The sequence below is a fragment of the Rattus norvegicus genome, chromosome 14, assembly GCF_036323735.1.
Source record: "Rattus norvegicus strain BN/NHsdMcwi chromosome 14, GRCr8, whole genome shotgun sequence".
Lineage (NCBI taxonomy): Eukaryota > Metazoa > Chordata > Mammalia > Rodentia > Muridae > Rattus > Rattus norvegicus.
The window spans coordinates 106879347-106899660 of record NC_086032.1 but is presented as its reverse complement, the minus strand read 5'-3'; the positions used below and the strand labels follow the sequence as shown (position 1 = coordinate 106899660).

General features: G+C 38.5%; 1 protein-coding gene across 7 annotated transcripts in view; it reads right to left on the bottom strand.

Moving 5' to 3' along the window:
• Nucleotides 1-8699: 8699 nt before the first annotated feature.
• The window catches only part of Efemp1 (EGF containing fibulin extracellular matrix protein 1), a 79193-nt gene continuing 67578 nt past the window's right edge, over nt 8700-20314 (bottom strand). For all 7 annotated transcript variants that reach the window (XM_008770457.4, XM_063273283.1, XM_008770456.4 and 4 more), the window contains one exon: nt 8700-9286. In XM_008770457.4, coding sequence (XP_008768679.1) covers nt 9125-9286 — 162 coding nt within the window. In that variant the 3' untranslated portion in view covers nt 8700-9124. The remainder of the gene's footprint in view (nt 9287-20314) is intronic.

Here is a 20314-nt window from a genome sequence, read left to right as displayed (position 1 = left end):
TTTTGAGTTAGTTGAAAGAAGATTACTTTCTTGCTTTTTGTAGGGTGTAGTTTCCCTCCTTGTGTTGGAGTTTTCCATCTATTATTCTTTGCAGGACTGGATTTGTAGAAAGATATTGTGTAAATTTGGTTTTGTCATGGAATATCTTAATTTTCCCATCTATGGTAACTGAGAGTGTTGCTGGATATAGTAGCCTGGGATGGCATTTGTTTTCTCTTAGGGTCCGTATGACATGTACCCAGTTTCTTCTAGCTTTTGTATTTTCTGTTGAGAAGTCTGGTATAATTCTGTTAGGTTTGCCTTTATATGTTACTTGACCTCTTTGCCTTACTGCTTTTAATATTCTTTAATTAATATTTAATTAAAGAATTTAATTTAATATTGTTTTGTGCATTTGGTGTTTTGACTATTGTGTGACAGGAGGAATTTCTTTTCTGGTCCAATATATTTGGAGTTCTGTAGGCTTCTTATATGCTATGGGCATCTCTTTCTTTAGGTTAGGGAAGTTTACTTCTATAATCTTATTGAGGATATTTACTGGCCCTTTAAGTTGTGAATCTTTGCTTTTTATATACATATTATTCTTAGATCTTCTCATTGTATCCTGTATTTCCTGGATGTTTTGAGTTAGGAACTTTTTGCATTTTGTATTTTCTTTGACTGTTGTGTCAATGTTTTCTATGGTATCTTCTGCCCCTGAGATTCTCTCTTCCATTTCTTGTATTCTGTTGGTGATGCTTACATCTATGGCTTCTGATATCTTTCCTAGGTTTTCTATCTTCAGGATTGTCCATCTTTGTGATTTTTTTATTGTTTCTATTTCCATTTTTAGATCCTGGATTGTTTTGTTCAATTCCTTCATCTGTTTGGTTGTGTTTTCCTGTAGTTCTTTAAGGGATTTTGTGTTTCCTCTTTAAGGGCTTCTACCTGTTTTCCTGTATTGTCCTGTAATTCTTTAAGGGAGTTATTTATGTCCTTCTTAACATCCTCTAACATCATCATGAGATGTGATCTTTAATCAGAATCTTGCTTTTCTGGTGTGTTGGGGTATAGAGGAGTTGTTGTGGTGGGAGAACTAGGTTCTGAAGTTGTCAAGTGGCCTCGGTTTCAGTTGCTTAGTTTCTTATACTTGCCTCTTGCCATCTGGTTATCTTTGGTGTAGTTGGTCTTGCTGTCTCTGACAGTGGCTTGACCCTCCTGTGTGTCTGTGTGTCAGCACTCCTGGGAGACCAGCTTTTTTCCAGTGGGGACTGAAAGCGGTGATGCAGGGTCAGCTCTAGGTGCTTACAGAAACCAGAAGGATCCTGTCTCAGATGCTCCTCAGCTCCTGCATCTGGAGGTCTCCAGGCAGGTCCCTCAGAGCAGAAGTGGTAGTCCTACCTGTGTGTCAGTACTCCTGGGAGACTAGCTTTCTCCCAGCATGATCCAAGCACTTAGGATTTTCTTAAATTGGTACTTATAGAAGACTTTTTATCTCCATTAATAGTTATTACCAGGTCATGCATTTTTTCATATTGCCTAATTCGGAATCCCTCTGTCAAATTACTACCTTGAATGATCTCTGAGTTTGGATCTCAATAAACTTAGTTGCATAGGAATTCCTATGAACACTCTTTGAAATGTCAAAGCTTCTTAGTGGTGAGTGCTGCCAGTTCTTCATCTTATATCACCATTTAGCTTTGTTAATGTCTACATTAGAGCAGCACCTGATTCCTAACATGCAGAAATGATAAACCTTACGTACTGTGCATCATATCCAGAAAATATTCTCAAATTGTCCACTGTCTTGTTGACATGATTTATTCCTTTATATTCTCTCTCTCTCTCTCTCTCTCTCTCTCTCTCTCTCTCTCTGTGTGTGTGTGTGTGTGTGTGTGTGTGTGTGTGTGTGTGTTGGATGTTATTTTTCAAGAGGCAGGGACTTTTGTGGCTAGCAAATCCCAGCTATCCTCCTGTCCCTGTCTGCAATGGATACCATCTCTGGCTTTCTTTTTACATAGATGCTGGGGATCAAACTTAGGTCCTAATGCCTGCATAACAAGTGCTGTCCCCATTGGTACATTCTCTTCTGCCACTCCATCAATTTTTACTGACTCAAGAATCTAGTCATGGCTTTTTTTAAAAAACTGATTTCCTCTTTCACTAAACTTGAGCTTTTATCTGAACTTTCTTAAACTTTATCTGAAGCTTTCTTTCTTTCTTTCTTTCTTTCTTTCTTTCTTTCTTTCTTTCTTTCTTTCTCTGTCTGTGTGTCTTTTTTATTTTTTAGCTGCAGTTTATTCTTAACTGTCAGAATAGTTTCTGGGATTTTATAAAAATATGAACAATATTTTCATCATGAGGTACACTTATCACTGTGCATACAACATAAAGTATATTATGGGTCATGTTAAGAATCAAGTGTTCTGCTTAGCACTGTATATCTCTAGTGACTGGAAGAATTTTCCATGGATTACCTTTTGGCTCTGACAAATTCCCTCTTCTTCCGTCCCTACTCTTTCCCCTTTCCTCCCCTCCCTGTTCCCTTCCCTCTTCTTACCTTCATGCTTCCTCCCCTCTCTTTCCTTCCTTTTTCCCCGGACTCCTCTCCTCTTTTGTCATCTCCTCCTGCACAGTAGAGGAGATATAAATATTCTAGGAACTTTGTGTATCCAGATTTGAGCTCCATTTAGTATATGTTGTCATGACTATTGACTATATAAATGGTTCCTGCTGCAACAATATTGAATGTTCCTTATTGTCTCAACTCTGCCCCTAAATGCTTGTGACCTACCCCAGTGCCATGTAACATGAGAGAAATGTGACATAGAGTCTAAAAGGAAGATATTATGCTACAAAACAGCTGAAGTATGTTTCTTCTATAGATTTTTCCATGAACAAGTGACCAGGTGAACATAGAGGATCATTACCATCATCCTGGTAAGTGCTGATGGTACAAGAGCTATTAGTAATACTTCAACACTGTTAGCTCCCTTGAAGCAGACATCTAAAAGTACCCTTTTTTATATGGCACTCCATACTGATTAAGGATGAAGTCAAGGTAAGATAGATGCCATGTTAACCACACAACACTACACTTAAAGCTTTGGTGTCTTTCTGCCTAATTCAGGGCATCGTCTTGAACATGATGGTGCCTAATTTGCCAGTTAACACTGGAGGAGAAGAAATTTTAGTAGAAGATGAGAAAGAAAGTAGAAGACCAGAAAAGAAGGTGGGAGAAAGTTAAGTAAAGCATCAAAGAGGAGGTTCATGTGACACGAGTATGCCTTGTCAGGGAGTGACACAGACTTCAGTTTCCAGAGTCCTCTGGCCTTTAACAGATGCCAATGCTCTACCCCACAATCTATACCATGTAAGTTTACTGGGGACTGTGGTAGCAGTTTGTAGTTTTCTGATAGCATGCCGTATAAAGCAGTCATTCACCTCTGCCAAAGGCATGTTTTCAATGCCAGGGTGCTCATTCACTTGCAGGCAGGAGCTTGTGTGTATACTGGTATGTGATAGTCCAGTCTTTAGACTGTTACAGAACACTTCTGAAGTGAGTTTCCCAGGATTGTTTTTGGGTTGGGGGTGGATTCTAGATCTGAGCTCCAATTTTCCGCAGAGTGTTCCCTTATTGGCTCAACATATCTTTCTTCTTCACTTCCCTCCTTCCTCACATACACTCTCTGAGGCAGACATTCAAACAGGCAGACATTCAGTGCAGTGGAGTTCTTGTGTCAGGATATGCTTGTGGACCATGGAAACTGAGACACCTGGCAAGTAATTTGCAACATGAAACATAGTCTAAATATTAAAACAAAACCCCATAGAATAGTTTTTAAGGGAAATAAACAATTTGGAGACACCTATATATTCATTAAACTGCTTATTCATATATTTAGAGATAATGCTGATTGTTCAGAACTGAGTTTCTACCAAAGGCTTTTTAAAAAAAAAAACAAGACATGTATTGCATTTGGGTCTTTAAAACTCTCTTGCATTTATGTTCCAATCCTGGCTTATTAAAGGAGTCTGTGCTGTGTTAACATACACATGTGCTCACAATATAAACAGCTTAGCCAGACCTCTGCATTGACTTCATACAAGAGGCAGCTCAGTTTTGGGCTTTTTTTTTCTTCTGCTGAGAAATCTTGGTATTTAAGTCTGCAGGCCAGATAAAATAGAACTGGCCTTTTTGTGAGCAGATGTCTAACAGTTTGGGTTTGTAGTTCTCAGGTGTGCCCCCTAGTTGGGGGCATGGACCCTTGCCATAGTTCAGAGATGATGATTTAGAACTCAAATATGTGCATTAAAAACAATTCAACATGTTAATTCCTCTAGTGGGATGCTTATGCGTAACATGTGTGCAGCTGTTCTGTATTTTAAAAAGAGTGTTAAAAAGTTAGAAGCACAGAAAGCTCTTTAAAAATAGAGCTACTTGAACTCAAGGAGACGTGAATCATGGAAAGCTGACTCGTGAGGTACCTTTCAGAGTAAGAACCCCACTTTAACGTTCAGTGTCTAAGAGATAATTAAGCAGTCTTTTTAGGCCATTATTTAGATTCATGAAGTCATCTCTCTCATAGAGAGAGGTGACATATGCAGGTGCTTTCTAGTGGTGTCCTATCTCTTAGTATTTATAATTTAAAATAGTCAATTTTAAATATTTTCTTTAAATTAAAATTTATATCTATTTATTTGTGGTGTGTGTGTGTGTGTGTGTGTGTGTGTGTGTGTGTGTGTGTGTAAGTAAACGACAATTTGTTGGAGTCAATTCTCTGTTTTCATCCTGTGAGTGCTGGGGATTGAACTCCAGTCATCACACTTGGTAGCATACACCTTTCACTGAGATCTTTTCTCTCTTACATTCAAGCACATCATAGAAGTAGTTAAGGAGTCTGAGGACAACTGAAGTATTCACATCACCCCCTTCTCTGGGATTCTACAGGAACATACCTTTCTGTGATGCTTGCTGTATGTATTCTCTCCCTCAGTAGTAACTTAGGACATTCTCTGTATTAACCCTTCGTTTACTCTGATTTATGTGGCAACATGGGCTTTGTGAGATTTTTATCCAGTTTCTTGGAGAGCAGAGTGTTAGATCCAGCCTATCTTCTTCACTCTGCCTCTAAGAGTTTCTACATGTAGAGCATTCTAATGTTTACAAAGAAGCTTTCATTTCTTTAGGAATTGCTATAGAGTTATGTAGAAACATCTCTGTATGATTATTCTTTGCACTTTGAAACATTGAAGGATAATATGTGCAAAGCATTTCTATCTCTCTGGAGTTAAAGAAAGGGAATTTACTACAGCTTAAGAAAGTAAACAACTCTCAGTTTTGAGTATATATGATTTTAACTTGACAGTGGGTGATGGTGGCTGTAATAGCTGGTCATATGACTGCCCTTAGTGCAGAGTAGAAAGGCTGTCTGAAGGAGCTTGGGAGGAAAGTTTGTAATGTTAAGATTTGGGGTATGGCTAATTTCTTATGACTTCAGTCTGGGTACAAGGATCTTGCTTAACACAGTGTAACCTTGAGCAAGTGTTAGAAACCTGAGGAACTGAAAAATTCACGAGTTCTTTGATAACTTAAAAATGAGGATGTGTGACAGGAGAGATTTTACTCTTAGATAATGAAAATTGCATGTTGTCAAGCTGTTTGGAGTGGTGATTTGGCAACAGAGGGAAAAACCCTTACTTTGAGAGGTCTTAATTACCAGGCTTCTCCTGACCATATCCAGACCATGCATCCATTCAGAAAGCATGAAAGTCTAAGCCAGGTCATGAGTGGATCTGTGTCAGTCTTCACTGAGGTTTGCTGAGGAAAAACAGACTTTTTTCTGGAAGTACATTGCACCATGGGAATATGTGGTTGTCCCCTTCTCTGCATAAAAGCAAAGGAAAACGACTTTCAATGAGTAATCCTATTTTAGTTAGTAGCAGTGGAAAGAAAGGAGTGCAGCTTGATGACCTGAATTCAATCCCCAGAACCCACAAGGTGGAAGGAGAGACTGACCTCAATGTACATTGCTCCCCAATGTTTTAAAAAGACATTATTTAAGACTGAATACATATACATGCACTTTAAAATGTAATTTTCAAAAGTTTGTAGCAGAACTGGATCCTTTTCGTTTTCTCAGAGGATGACCCATATTGTAAGAATCTATTTTTGCATGGGAACTATTTCCTTCCATAAGTATATAGTACTTCCCAATAATGGCCACATTCACAGATCACCCAGGTATGTTGAGGGAGCTCTCAATGCATCCATGGGATGGGAATTTAAAAGATTTTAAAATTGGTAAAACACCTTGTTTCAAATTTCCCATCTTATAGATAAAGTAACAAAGGCACTGAGAAGCTGTGCAAATTGATCAAGTCTCTTAGCTTTATATGATTAGAATTGAGGCTAGAATCTTGGCTCTTCTGCATTGTACTGACTAGTGTTGGATGGTGTTACAGTAGAAATCTTCAATGAATAGAAAAAGTTTAATTATAGCTTGAGTGTGGCTGTAGTTCCCAACCATGGGAATTGCTTCAGATCAATGATTTTCAAAGACAGGAGGGAACTGTATTGCTGGAGAACAAAGCAGGCCTTTGTCTTAGTGCTGTGGATCGTCACTGATTTTGAATTTCAAATTACAGTGAAAGAATTGTTATGTGTACTGAGGATTGTTGCACCCATAAATGAACTCATGTGTTAGCTTTCCCAAGTTCTTTGCAAGCCATTGATTCTAAGAATTAGAAAAGAACCATATTTATTTGCTATTTAGCTGAACACGGGTTAATTTTAGTTCTGAAAAGGGTGGATAAATAATCATTTCCTTATTAAAACATGTTATAAAAAACTGTAGGCAGAAACAATATATCAAGAGATGAAGAAAAGAAAATGTTTATCTATGCAATGGACACAAAAGGAATGCATTACAGACATACACTATGTTGTGAGAATTACAAATACATAGTTATCAATGTATTCAGAAACACACGGAATGAAAGAAGCTAGGCATAAAAGGCCACATTTATGTTTCTATTCATAAGAAATATCAGAATTGACAAATCAAGACAGAAGTAGCTCAATAGGATCTCTTACAGAAGCTTGCAACAAGTGGTACATGATAATGAGCTCATGTTTCTAGTGAATAAAATGTTATGGATCTAGAGAGCACTAATAGTTGCACACCTTGGTGAGTGTGTTGTGTGCACTGAAGTGTGCACTCCAGAGCTGCACACACTAAAACAGCATGTGCACAATTTAAAGGTAGGATTTCCTCAGTAGGACTACAGTATGTCAGTCTTTCAGTGTGTCTGATTTGTGGGTTAGACCATGCTTGGACTGAAAAAGAAGCCACCTATTTGCTAATGATTTCTGTTAATCCAGGTAAAATATGTGTTTGAAGATGAGGTTGGAGGGCTAGCATTTAAGCAAGGATATTCTATAGATTCCTGTTACTTTGAAGTCTTGAGCTAGGCACAGGACTGTCTTTTTAAGATGGAAAAATCTTGGAAAATGTCTTAGGCTTTTGGTAAAAATTTTGCAAAGTTTAAAATGCCTATAGAAACCAGCATGCTGTAAAGTGGTGATTTAATGCTTTGCAATAAACATCTGCCTTAAAACTGATCATTACAATAAAGACTGAGACAAATATGGTAGATCCTCATTATTTAAGTGTTCTTGTATTAAGCTCTGACTCAAAGACTTTGTCTAAAGACAGGGAAATCTAGATAGATTAAGTGTAAAAGTTGACATTAGTGTTTAAGTCATGTGGACTGTAGACTCTGGTGTAGCAGGTGAGGGCAGGTGTGGCTGCTCACCAGGGTCTCCTCTCTTTTTGTCCTGAAACTCACACAGCTCACCCTAACCCTAGAGTCAAGGAATTTGTATTTTGTTTATCAGTGAGGTTTCTCTTTTAACAATTCTTGCACATTTAATTAACTCTAAAAGACATTTGTTTTCAGCAGCACAGTTAATTGTGACTTGTGCTTTTAAGTGAGATGTAAGCAAAACATTGGTTGTGCATATTTCTGTGTGTGTGGCATGATTTTAATAGTCTTTATGCATCTTTGTGATACATACACACACACACACACACACACACACACACACACTCCAGCTATAATTGGTCACCTAAAATGTCTGGAAATTGAGTCCTCTTCTAAATAAAAGAACATTTATTTTTATTTAAAAATAACCAAAGAGAAGCAGTTATTTTAAACAAGGAAGACATGAAATTTTTTCATAGAATTGAACAGGAAGAATAATGTGAATTCTAAGAGTAAAGAGACACGTTTTTCTCCCTCTCTGAGTGCAAGTACAAGGGTTAGATTCTTGCTGAGAAACTAGAGGCTTGTTAGAAATGAGGCTTAGAAATGGGAGTGTCCCCAGGGAATCACCTCTTCTCCATTTTGCTCTGAACTGTAAGTGCATTTCTTTCTTCAGGGATTTTATTACATGTACTTAACTTGCTTCTTTGGAGAATTCTAAAATGGTTCTGAAAAAAGTTATTTTCTCTACTCTTCCTCATAGATTTCTCAACAAAATAATTTTTGAGGAGATAGTTGACTTTTTTTGGAATTGTGGGTGAAATTCTGACAAGCTTTAAAATGCTGAATGGAAACTAGCATATTGCACAATAATAATTTCCTACTAAACAAGAAACAAGTACCTGTAAACTGATCATTAAAATGTAGACCAACAAAAACATGGCAGATTCTCATTTTCTAAAGAAATATATCTTTATTGACTTTTTTCCATTTTCTTACAAAGAAGTTAAAAAAAAACCCTTCTTGCTCTTGATGTTTAGATGGCCAATCCTCATGAGATTGTTTGTGGAGGTGTATATTTCTCTATTCACCACAGAACAGTATCATTGCTTGGTCCCATTTTTGTAGGAAAGAATCCAAGTTTCACTAGATAATATATGCTTAGCTCTCTTCAAGAAGAATGTTGGACTAATGTCTAATTTACACACAGTGATAAAGATAAATGTTGACTCTTATGGATTAAATGCCCACTTCCTACCATAGTCTAGCTGTTTGAATATAGATGTACTAGATAGAGCTATAAATAAAATAAACTTTAATGTAATGATATTCTTTGGCTGATTTAAATGCCTGTGGTAGGCTTTATGTGAATAAAAGTTTAAAATGAAAACGGCCCCACTATTATTGTCAATCTTAACACAGAGCTTGTGCGGAAGGTCCCTATACTACTGACTGTCAGCATCTCCAGGTCCACGATGTGTTCTCTTGGTCCTGTTAGCGACTTCACAAGCACCAGCATTGCACTCACAGGGCTTGTTTGCTAAAAAACAAGAAAAGAAGGGTAGGCACAGTGATTTTTCTTGGGCTAGAGTTTCTATTTTGTTATTGTTGTTCTTAGCATAATAATCAGGGGAAATAATAGGATAGAGAAGCTCTGCTCAGTCCATGCTGGCTTCTAACTTTCATCTCTACCCTAGCCCACCCATCTACACTAGCTCCAGAGCAAGGGCTTGATTTTAAAATTCTTATTTTCCCATATTTCTTGTTAACATGTGTTCACATCGCAAATATTTTTCTTTGTTATTAACCTTCTTCTACTCATGGATTGAAAAATTCCAGTCTCTCTAAATAGTTCACATTAAAATCTGATAATCTTGAAACTGGTAAAGAAAGTAGTCATTTGTCATTTTCTTAACATTGAGTATTTGTTTACATTCTAGTAAGGAGTTAGGTAAATAGTCAGGCATGGTGGTTCATGACTTGAGTCCTAGAGGAGCAGAGGCAGGAGGGAGGCAGGAGGCAGGAGGCAGGAGGCAGGAGGCAGGAGGCAGGAGGCAGGAGGCAGGAGGCAGGAGGCAGGAGGCAGGAGGCAGGAGGCAGGAGGCAGGAGGCAGGAGGCAGGAGGCAGGAGGCAGAGGCAGAGGCAGAGGCAGAGGCAGAGACAGGCAGAGTTCAAGAACAGCCTGGTCTAGGTAGATGAATTCCAGAACATCCAGGGCTACACAGAGAGACTCTGTTACAAATAAACAAACAAACAAAGAGTTAGGTAAGTAGTATATTTAAATAGAACATGACAAATTTTAGATTATTTGGATATACATAGTATGAGTACAAAAGAATACATATATACATACATATTCCTGAAACACTGAGGTAAAGTGTTTGTAACTTTAGAGCAAAGGTCCTCAACCTTTGGGTTGCAACCACTTGGGGATGAACAACCCTTTCAGGGGGGTCACCTATAATCATTGGAAAACAGATATTTACATAATACTAGGAAAATGACAGTATTGAAGCAGTAATGAAAATAATTTTATGGTTGGGGGTCACCACGACTGTATTAAAGAGTTGCAGCATTAAGAAGATTGAGAATCTCTGCCTTAGAATCATCAAGGAGCAAGAGAAATTCTGAAAATTAACATGGTCAAAACTGGACATGGAGTGAGCATTGGAGGGTGGAAGGAGATGTTTTGGAAGAGTCAGTAAGTGAATAAATGAATCTGAACACAAAGGACAGAAGCATAGATTAAAATTAATTATCATTACAAGGGATACACATTAAACTCAGACAGATTACAGAGCCTGAGAGAGGATGGCATTGAAGGAATGGACAGAAGAGAGAAATCAAAAAAAAAAAAAAATAAAGCTAGGGCTAGAAAGATGCCCTGGTGGTTAAGCTCAATGCTGCTATAATGTAGTAGGTTGGTCTAATGTTGGTTGTATTCTAATATTAATTTAGAACCCCCCTGCCCCCGAAATAGCATGAGAGAGTTACAGAAAAGACACTGAGAGCCTCTGGTCCCAGTTAATTATGATTGGTAAATAAAGTTGCCAGCAGACAATAGCTGGGGAGAAAAGACATAGGCAGGGTTTAAGTTTCCCAGGCTTGGGATGGTGAGGAAGAGGAGAGAGAGAGGAAAAAGCTGCAATGGAAGGGTACAGGAGAGAGCTGCCATGGAAGAAGAACATATACGAGGGAGAAGGAGAGCCACAATGTAAAAGGGTCAAAAGAATGTGGCCCAGGCACTGGCTAATTGGAGTTAAGAGCAGCCAAGCTGGAATATAGAAATTAATTAGTAGTAACTTGGAGTTATTGTTAGTGGATTCTAACAGATAGGAGTTTAGACAGTAGCCTGGCTATTGTCCTGTTTAAGGCATATTAAAATATAAGGCTGTGTGCATATCTTTAATCCAGGAGCATAAATTGTCAAAGGCTGGAAGGAACCTCACACCAACATTTATTAGAATAATTAAATCAACACTCTAACATGAGGAATGGAGTTCAGATCCTAGAACCCACTCAGAACTGCCTGTAACTCCAACTTCAAGAGATCTGACATCCTCACCTGGCCTCTGCAGGCACCTAGACACCATGTGTCCATATACTCAATATATATATATATATACTCAATATATATATATATATGTATATGTATATAAACATAAATAATTTGAAACTAGAAAATGAACAAAGCAGAGAAGAAATAGATGCTTAAGTGAAAAACATGTAAGTGGAGAGCAGTGTCCAGCAAAGCAAAGGAAAATGAAGTATTGAAATTGAAAAGTGTCCTCAAATTTAACAGTGTGGATGCCATCAGTGGCTTTTCCCCCTACAGAAACTTCAGTAAAGTATTTAGACTGAAAGATAAAGAAATGGTCAAAAAGTGGGGAAACACAGAATAGCTTAGTCTCCCAAGGAAGAAGAGCGATGGTATAACATCTAGAGGGAGAAACACGTTCAAAGGGGGAAGGTAGAGGGGAATATAATCAAATAGGATTCCAGGGGAGACAGAATGAGGAGTACATGGTGTTGGGTTGGTTGTGACTGACAATATCTTCGGAAACAAACCAGGTGGAGAATACAGAGGAACATTTTCAGGGGTAGAACAGGAAATTTATGCTGGCTAGTGTCAACGCTGGTGTCAGTGATTTCAAAGCAGGAAGTGACTCACCTCCTAAGAATGTAGGGTATAAGGGCTTACAAATGGGGACATTTGAGAACAAGGGCTGAGGATAATAGAAAAAAACACACAAGAAGCTCAACAGCATTGTTGAGCATACTAAAGCCACATCTAAAGAAGGACACTAAACTTTTACAGTATCATCAACCTGTGCTTACAGGCTTACTATGAAGTGTATGTGGATTATAGCATCTATCTGGGGTTCCTAGCTGGGGAAGTGAGGTGCTGGAGACAGTGCATGATTGGACTGAGCATTCAGAAAGGAGAAACACTGAAGGCCAAGGTCTCATGTGCTGCTCTTCTCAATGACAACGAACTTTAGGGCAGGGATGGGGTTTGGGAGTTGGTGGCAGAGTGGCAGACACTGGACATTGAAGGTGAGTGAGATGATCCGTAGGTCTCCGATCAGGCTTCAGGTGAAAAGTCCGCATGATTTAGTCCTTCGTTATTTGAGGTCCTCTTCTGAGCAATTTGAACCATCTACACTCTTCCTGAGTGATATTATGTAACAGTGGCCCCTACTTAGGCCAGAAAATTAATCAGTAAATTGGCCCAGGATAAAATGGCACAGTTAAAAGCTCTTTGAAAGAAGAAACTGTACACTGAATGTTTCTTAGTTTCTCAAAGCACCCAGCAGAAGATTGAGGACACAGTGTGTACTCAACTGGTGCCTGATGGTTGATCCCTAACCATGAAATACTGTCTACGGGTGAAATTTCAGTTTAGAGATCGTGTAGGACTTGATTTTGATCCTGTGGCAAATACTTTCAGAGAACCTATTTTTATGTTACTTTTCTTATTCTTAATTTGAGATGAACTTTTTCTCAAAAACCTCAGACTAGCCTCAGTCTTACTGAATAGGCCAGGCTGGCCTTAATCTTACAGTCCTTCTGACTCAATCTTGTGAATACTGAGATTTTAGGCATGTGTATCCATGCCTAGCTTTAAATGGTTTTGTTTTGATTACAAACAATTTAAAACTACCTAACACTATAACAAGTTGGTAATGGTTCATATTATTCATGAATATGGGATGTCTGGAAAAAATATTATCTGTTTAAAAATCAAGTCAATAAAAGCAGATATAGGCCAACAGCTCTCTGTACACAGATCTGGCTGGAAGAGAGCTGATTTCTCAGAAGTGCTGACACACCCAAGAGCAAAGGTGAGACCACCATTTCTGCACACATTTCTGGCCCAAGAGAGACCCATCCAGAGCCATCAGGACACAGAACTGAGGAGCAGTCTGGGACAGGATACTTCTGGTTTCTGCCTAAACCCTAAGCTGATCCTGTACCATAGATACCTGTACCTGGATTGCCATGGGAGACAGTTGGCCTCCCAGTAATACTGACACACAGGCTTAGAGGAGGGTCAAGCCACTGTCAGAGACAGGAAGATCAGCTAACACCAGAGATAAGCAGATGGCCAGGGGCAAGGGTAAGAAACTAAGCAACAGAAACCAAGGCTGTTTGGCAAATTCAGAACCTAGTACCCCTCCACAATAAGCCCTGGATACCTCAACACACCTGAAAAGCAAGATTCTGATTTAAAATCACATCTCACGATGATGTTAGAGGACTTTAAGAAGAACATAAATAAATCCCTTAAAGGAAAGCAGGACAACACAGGCAAACAGGTAGAAGCCCTTAAAGAGGAACTACAACAATCTACCAAACAAGTGAGGGAATTGAAGAAAGCCATCCAGGATTTAAAAATGGAAATAGAAACAATAAAAAAAAAATCACAAGGGAGACAATGCTAGAGATAGAAAACCTAGGAAAAAGATCAGGAGCCATAAATATAAGCATCATCAACAAAATACAAGAGATAAAAATACAAGAGATAAAAGAGAGAATCTCAGTGACAGAAGATGCCATAGAAGATACCAAGATACATAGATGTCAAAGAAAATGGGAAATGCAAAAAAAATCCTAACTAAAATATCCAGGATATCCAGGACAAAATGAGAATATCAAACCTAAGGATAACAGGTATAGAAGAGAGCAAAGACTCCCAACTTAAAGGGCCAGTAAATATCTTCAACAAAATTAGAGAAGAAAACATCTCTAACCTAATGTAAGAGATGCCCATAAGCATACAAGAAACCTACAGAACTCCAAATAGTTTGGATCAGAAAAGAAATTACTCCTGTGACAAAATAGTCAGAACACCAAATGCACAAAACAAGGAAAGAATATTAAAAACAGTAAGGGAAAAGGTCAAGTAACATATAAAGGCAGACTTATCAGAATCACACCAGATTTCTCAACAGAGGTGATGAAAACTAGAAGATCCTGGGCAGATGTCATACAGACCCTATGAAATTAAAAAATGCTGGCCCAGGCTACTATACCCAGCAAAACTCTCAATTACCTTAGATGAAGAATCAAGATATGCCATGACAAAACCAAATGTACACAATATATTTCCACAAATCCTACCCTATAAAAGATAATACATGGAAAACTCCAACACAAGGAGGGAAACTACACCCTAGAAAAGGCAAGAAAGTAATCTTCTTTAAACAAATTCAAAAGAAGATAGCCACATAAACATAATTCCACCTCAAATAACAAAAATAACAGGAAACAAAAATGATTGGTCCCTAATACCGCTCAACATCAATGGACTCAATTCACCAATAAAAAGTCATAGACTAACAGACTGCATACATAAAGAGGACCCAGTATTTTGCTACATACAGTAAACACAGCTCAGTGACAAAGACAGACACTACTTCAGAGTAAAAGGCTGGAAAATAATTTTCCAAGCATATGGTCCCAAGAAACAAGCTGTAGTAGCCATTCTATTACTAGATAGAATCGACCTTCAAGCAAAAGTTATAAAGGATAAGGAAGGACACTTCATACTCATCAAAGGAATAATCCACCAAGATGAACTCTCAATTCTGAATATCTATGCTCCAAATGCAAGGGCACCTACATTCATAAAAGAAACCTTACCAATGCTCAAAGCACACATTCAACCTCACACAATAGTAGTGAAAGACTTCAAAACCCTACTCTCATCAGTGGACAGATCATGGAAACAGAAATTAAACAGAGACATTGAGAAACTAACAGAAGTTATGAACCAAATGGATTTAACAGATATTTATAGAACATTTCATCTTAAAACAAAAGAATATACCCTCTTCTCAGCACCTCATGGTACCTTTTTCAAAATTGACCATATAATCAGTCACAAAACAGGCCTCAACAGATAAAAGATGATAGAAATAATCCCATGCATCCTATCAGATCACCATGAACTAAGGCTGGTCTTCAATAATGACAAAAATGACAGAAAGCCCACATACACATGGAAGCTGAACAATGCTCTACTCGATGATAACTTGGTCAAGGAAGAAAGAAAGAAATTAAAGACCTTTTCAAATTAAAAGATACTGAAGGCACAGCATACCTAAACTTATGGGACACAATGAAAACAGTGCTAAGAGGAAAACGCATAGCTCTGAGTGCCTCTAAAAAGAAACTGGAGAAAGGATACACTAATAGCCTGGCAGTCCACATGAAAGCTCTAGAACAAAAAGAAGCAAATACAACCAAGAAGATTAGAAGGCAGGAAACAATCAAACTCAGGGCTGAAATCAACCAAGTAGGATGAAAAAGAACTATACAAAGAATCAGCAAAACCAGGAGCTGGTTCTTTGAGAAAATCAAAAAGGTAGACAAACCTTTAGTCAGACTAAGCAGAAGGCACAGAGAGTATCCAAATTACCAAAATTAGAAATAAAAGAGAGACATAACATAAACTGAGGAAATTAAAAAATCATCAGTACTACACAATTCTATACTTAACAAAACTGGAAAATCTGGAGGAAATGGACAATTTTCTAGAGAGATAACAGGTCCCAAAGTTAAATCAGGATCAGATAAACCGTGTAAATAGTCCCATGACTCCTAAAGAAATAGAAGCAGTTATTAAAAGTCCCCCAACCAAAAAAAAAAAAACAAAAAACAAACAACAAAAAAAAAAAACAAAAAAAAAACCTCAGGACCAGATGGATTTAGTGCAGAATTCTATCTGCACTTATAGCAGACCTAATACCAATACCCTCCAAACTATTTCTCAAAGTAGAAACAACTAAATTCCTTCTATGAGACCACAATTATGATTATATCTAAACCGTACAAAGACCCAACAAAGAAAGAAATCCTTAGACCAATTTCTCTTATGAATATAAATGTAAAATTTTCTCAAACGGCATCCAAGAACCCATCAAAATGGTCATCCACCATGATCAGGTAGGCTTCAGTCCATGGATGCAAAGATGGTTCAATATATGGAAATCCATCAAAGTAATCCACTATATAAACCAACACAACAAAAAACCCCACATGACCATATCATTAGATGTTGATAAAACATTTGACAAAATTCAACAGCCCTTCATGTTAAAAGTCTTTGATACATCAGGAATTCAAGGCCCATACCTAAACATAGTAAAAGCATTATACAGCAAACCAGTAGACAACAGCAAACTAAATGGAGAGAAACTTGAAACAATCCCACTAAAATCAAGGACTAGAGACAAGGCTGCCCACTTTCTCCCTACTTATTCCATATAGTACTCAAAGTCCTAGCCAGAGCAATCAGACAACAAAAGGAGGTAAAAGGGATACAAATTGGAAAGGAAGAAGTCAAAATATGTTTGCAGATGATGTGATAGCATAGTTAGATGACCCCAAAGATTCCACCAGAGAACTCCTAAACCTGATAAACAACATGAGCAAAGCAGATGGATATAAAATTAACTCAAACAAATCAGTAGCCTTCCTCTACTCAAAGGATAAATAGGCTAAGAAAGAAATTAGGGAAACAACATCCTTCACAGTAGTCACAAATTATATAAAATACTTCGGTGTGACTCTAACCAAGCAAGTGACAGATCTGTATGACAAGAACTTCAAGTCTCTGAAGAAAGAAATTGAAAAAAAATTACAGAAGATGGAAAGATCTTCCATGTTCATGGATTGGCAGGATTAATATTTACAATATGGCCATCTTGCCAAAAGCAATCTACAGATCCAATGCAATCCCCATGAAAATTCCAACTTAATTCTTCATAGATTTAGAAAGAACAATTTGCAAATTCATTTAGAATAACAAAAACCCAGGAGAGCTAAAACTATTCTCAACAATAAAAGAACTTATGAGGGAATCACCATCCCTGACCTCAAACTGTATTATAGAGCAATAGTGCTAAAAACTGTGTGGTATTGGTACAGAGACAGGCAGGTAGATCAAAAGAATAGAATTGAAGATCAAGAAATGAACCCACACACCTATGGTCACTTGCTCTTTGACAAAGGAGCTAAAACCATCCAGTGGAAAAAAGATAGCATTTTCAACAAATGGTGCTGGTTCAACTGGAGGTCAGCATGTAGAAGAATGCAAATCGATCCATTCTTATCACCCTGTACAAAGCTTAAGTCCAAGTGGATCAAGGACCTCCACATCAAACCAGATACACTCAAACTAACAGAAGAAAAAGTGGAAAAGAGCCTTGAACACATGGGCACTAGAGAAAATTCACTGAGCAGAACACCAACGACTTATGCTCTAAGATCAAGAAATGACAAATGGGACCTCATAAAATTGAAAAGCTTCTGTAAGGCAAAGGAAACCTTCATTAGGACAAATCTGCAACGAACAGATTGGGAAAAGATCTTTACCAATCCTACATCTGATAGAGGACTAAAATCCAATATATACAAGAACTCAAGATGTTAGACTCTAGAGAATCAAATAACCCTAATAAAAACTGGGAAATGGAACTAAACAAAGAATTCTCAGCTGAGGAATATCAAATGTCTGAGAAGTACCTAAAGAAATGTTCAACATCCTTAGTCATCAGGGAAATGCAAATCAAAACAACCCTGAGATTCTACCTCCCACGAGTCAGAATGGCATTCCTCCATTGTTGGTGGGATTCTAAGCTAGTACAACCACTCTGGAAATCAGTCTGGTATGTCCTCAGAAAATTGGACATAGACTTCCTGAGGATCCAGCTATACTATTCCTGGTCATATACCTAAAAGATGCTCCAAAATATAGCAAGGACAAATGCTCTATGTTCATAGCAGCCTTCTTTATAATAGCCAGAAGCTGGAAAGAACCCAGATGACCTTCAACAGAGGAATGGATACAGAAAATGTGCTACATTTATGCAATGGAGTACTACTCAGCTATCAAAAACAATGACTTCATGAAATTCATAGGCAAATAGATGGAACTAGAAAATGTCATCCTGAGTGAAGTAACCCAATCACATACATACACAAAAAAATGCACATGGTATGCACTCACTGATAAGTGGATATTATTCCAAAAGCTCAGAATAACCAATATACAACCCACAGAGCACATCAAGCTCAAGAAGAAGGAAGACCAAAGTGTGGATGCTTTAGTCATTCTTATGGGAGGGGAACAAAAATATTCATAGGCAAGGATATAAGGACAAAGTTTGGAGCAGAGACTAAAGGAATGGCCATTCAGAGCCTGTCCCACCTGTGGATCCAGTCCATATAATGAGAACAGAGTCCCCGTTGGTGGAGTTAGAGAAAGGATTGAAGGAGCTAAAGGGGCTTGCAACCCCATAAGAACAACCATACCAATTAACCAGAGCTTCCAGGGACTAAACCACTGCCCAAAGACTCTACATGGACTGACCCATCACTCCACCTCTTTATGTAGCAGAGGATGGCCTTGTTGGGCACCAATGGGAGGAGAAGCCCTTGGTCCTGCCAAGGCTGGACCCCCCATTGTAGGGGAATGTCAGGGCAGGCAGGTGGGAAGGGGTGGCGGTTGGGGAGGAGAAACACCCTATAGAAGAAGGAGAAGAGGATTGGATAGGAAGCTTATGGACGGGAAACTGGGAAAGGGAATAACATTTGAAATGTAAATTAAAAATATCCAATAAAGTTATATATAAAAAATGAGGTACAGAGCTAAAGAAAGAATTCTCAACTGAGGAATATTGAATGGCCAAGACACACCTAAATTAATGTTCAACATCTTTAGTTCATCAGGGAAATGCACATTAAAACAACTCTTGAGATTCTACCTGATACTTGTCAGAATAGCTACAATAAAAACTGAGGTGACAGCAGATGCTGGCAAGGATATGGAGAAAGAGGAACACTCCTTCATTGTTGGTGGGATTGCAAGCTTGGGATTCAACTACTCTGGAAATCAGTCTGGTTGTTCCTCAGAATACTGGACATGGTGCTGCCAGAGGACCCAGCTATACCTCTCCTGTTCATAAACCCAAAAGATGCTCCAACATATAACAAGGACACATGCTCCACTATGTACATAGCAGCCTTACTTATAATAGCCAGAAGCTGGAAATAACCCATACGTCCCTCAACAGAGGAATGGATACCGAAAATGTGGTGCATTTTCACAATGGAGTACTACTCAGCTATCAAAAACAATTACTTCATGAAATTTATAGGCAAATGGATTGAACTAGAAAATATCATCCTGAGTGAGGTAACCCAATCACAAACACACACACACACACACACACACACACACACACACACACACACACACACACAAACAAACAAACAAAAACCCCACACATACTATGCACTCACTGATAAGTGAATATTAGTCTCAAAACTCAGACTATTCTAGATACAACCCACAAACCACATGAAGCTCAAGAAGGGGAACAAAAAATATTTACAGGTTGAAATACGGAGATAAAGTTTGGATCAGAGACTGACAAAAAGGCACTCCAGAGACTGCCACTCCTGGGAATCCATCTCATATACAGACACCAAACCTAGACACTATTGCCCATACTAAGAAGTGCATCCTGACAGGAGCCTGATATAGCTGTCTGCAGAGAGGCTCTGCCAGAGCCTTACAAATACATAGGTGGATGCTCCCAGCCATCCATTGGACTGAGAGCAGGGTCCCCAATGGAGGAGTTAGAGAAAGGATTGAAGGAGCTGAAGGGTTTTGTAACCCCATTAGAACAATAACAACCAACCAGAGCTCTCAGGGACTAAACCACCATCCAAAGAGTACACATGGACAGAGCCATGCATACGTAGTGGAGGACAGCCTTGTTTGGCATCTGTGGGAGGAGAAGCCCTTGGTTTTGCCAAGGCTCGATGCCCCAGTGTAGGGGAATGTCAAGGTGGGGAAGGGGGAAGGAGTGGGTGGGTGGGTTGGGGAGCACCATCATAGAAGAAGGAGGTAGGGGATGGGATAGGGGGTTTATGGAGGGTTATCTGGGAAAGGAGATAACATTTGAAATGTAAATTTAAAAAATCCAATAAAAAACAAACAATATTGCAGCACATTAAAAAAGAGACCGAAAGAGCATGAGCTTACATTACTCC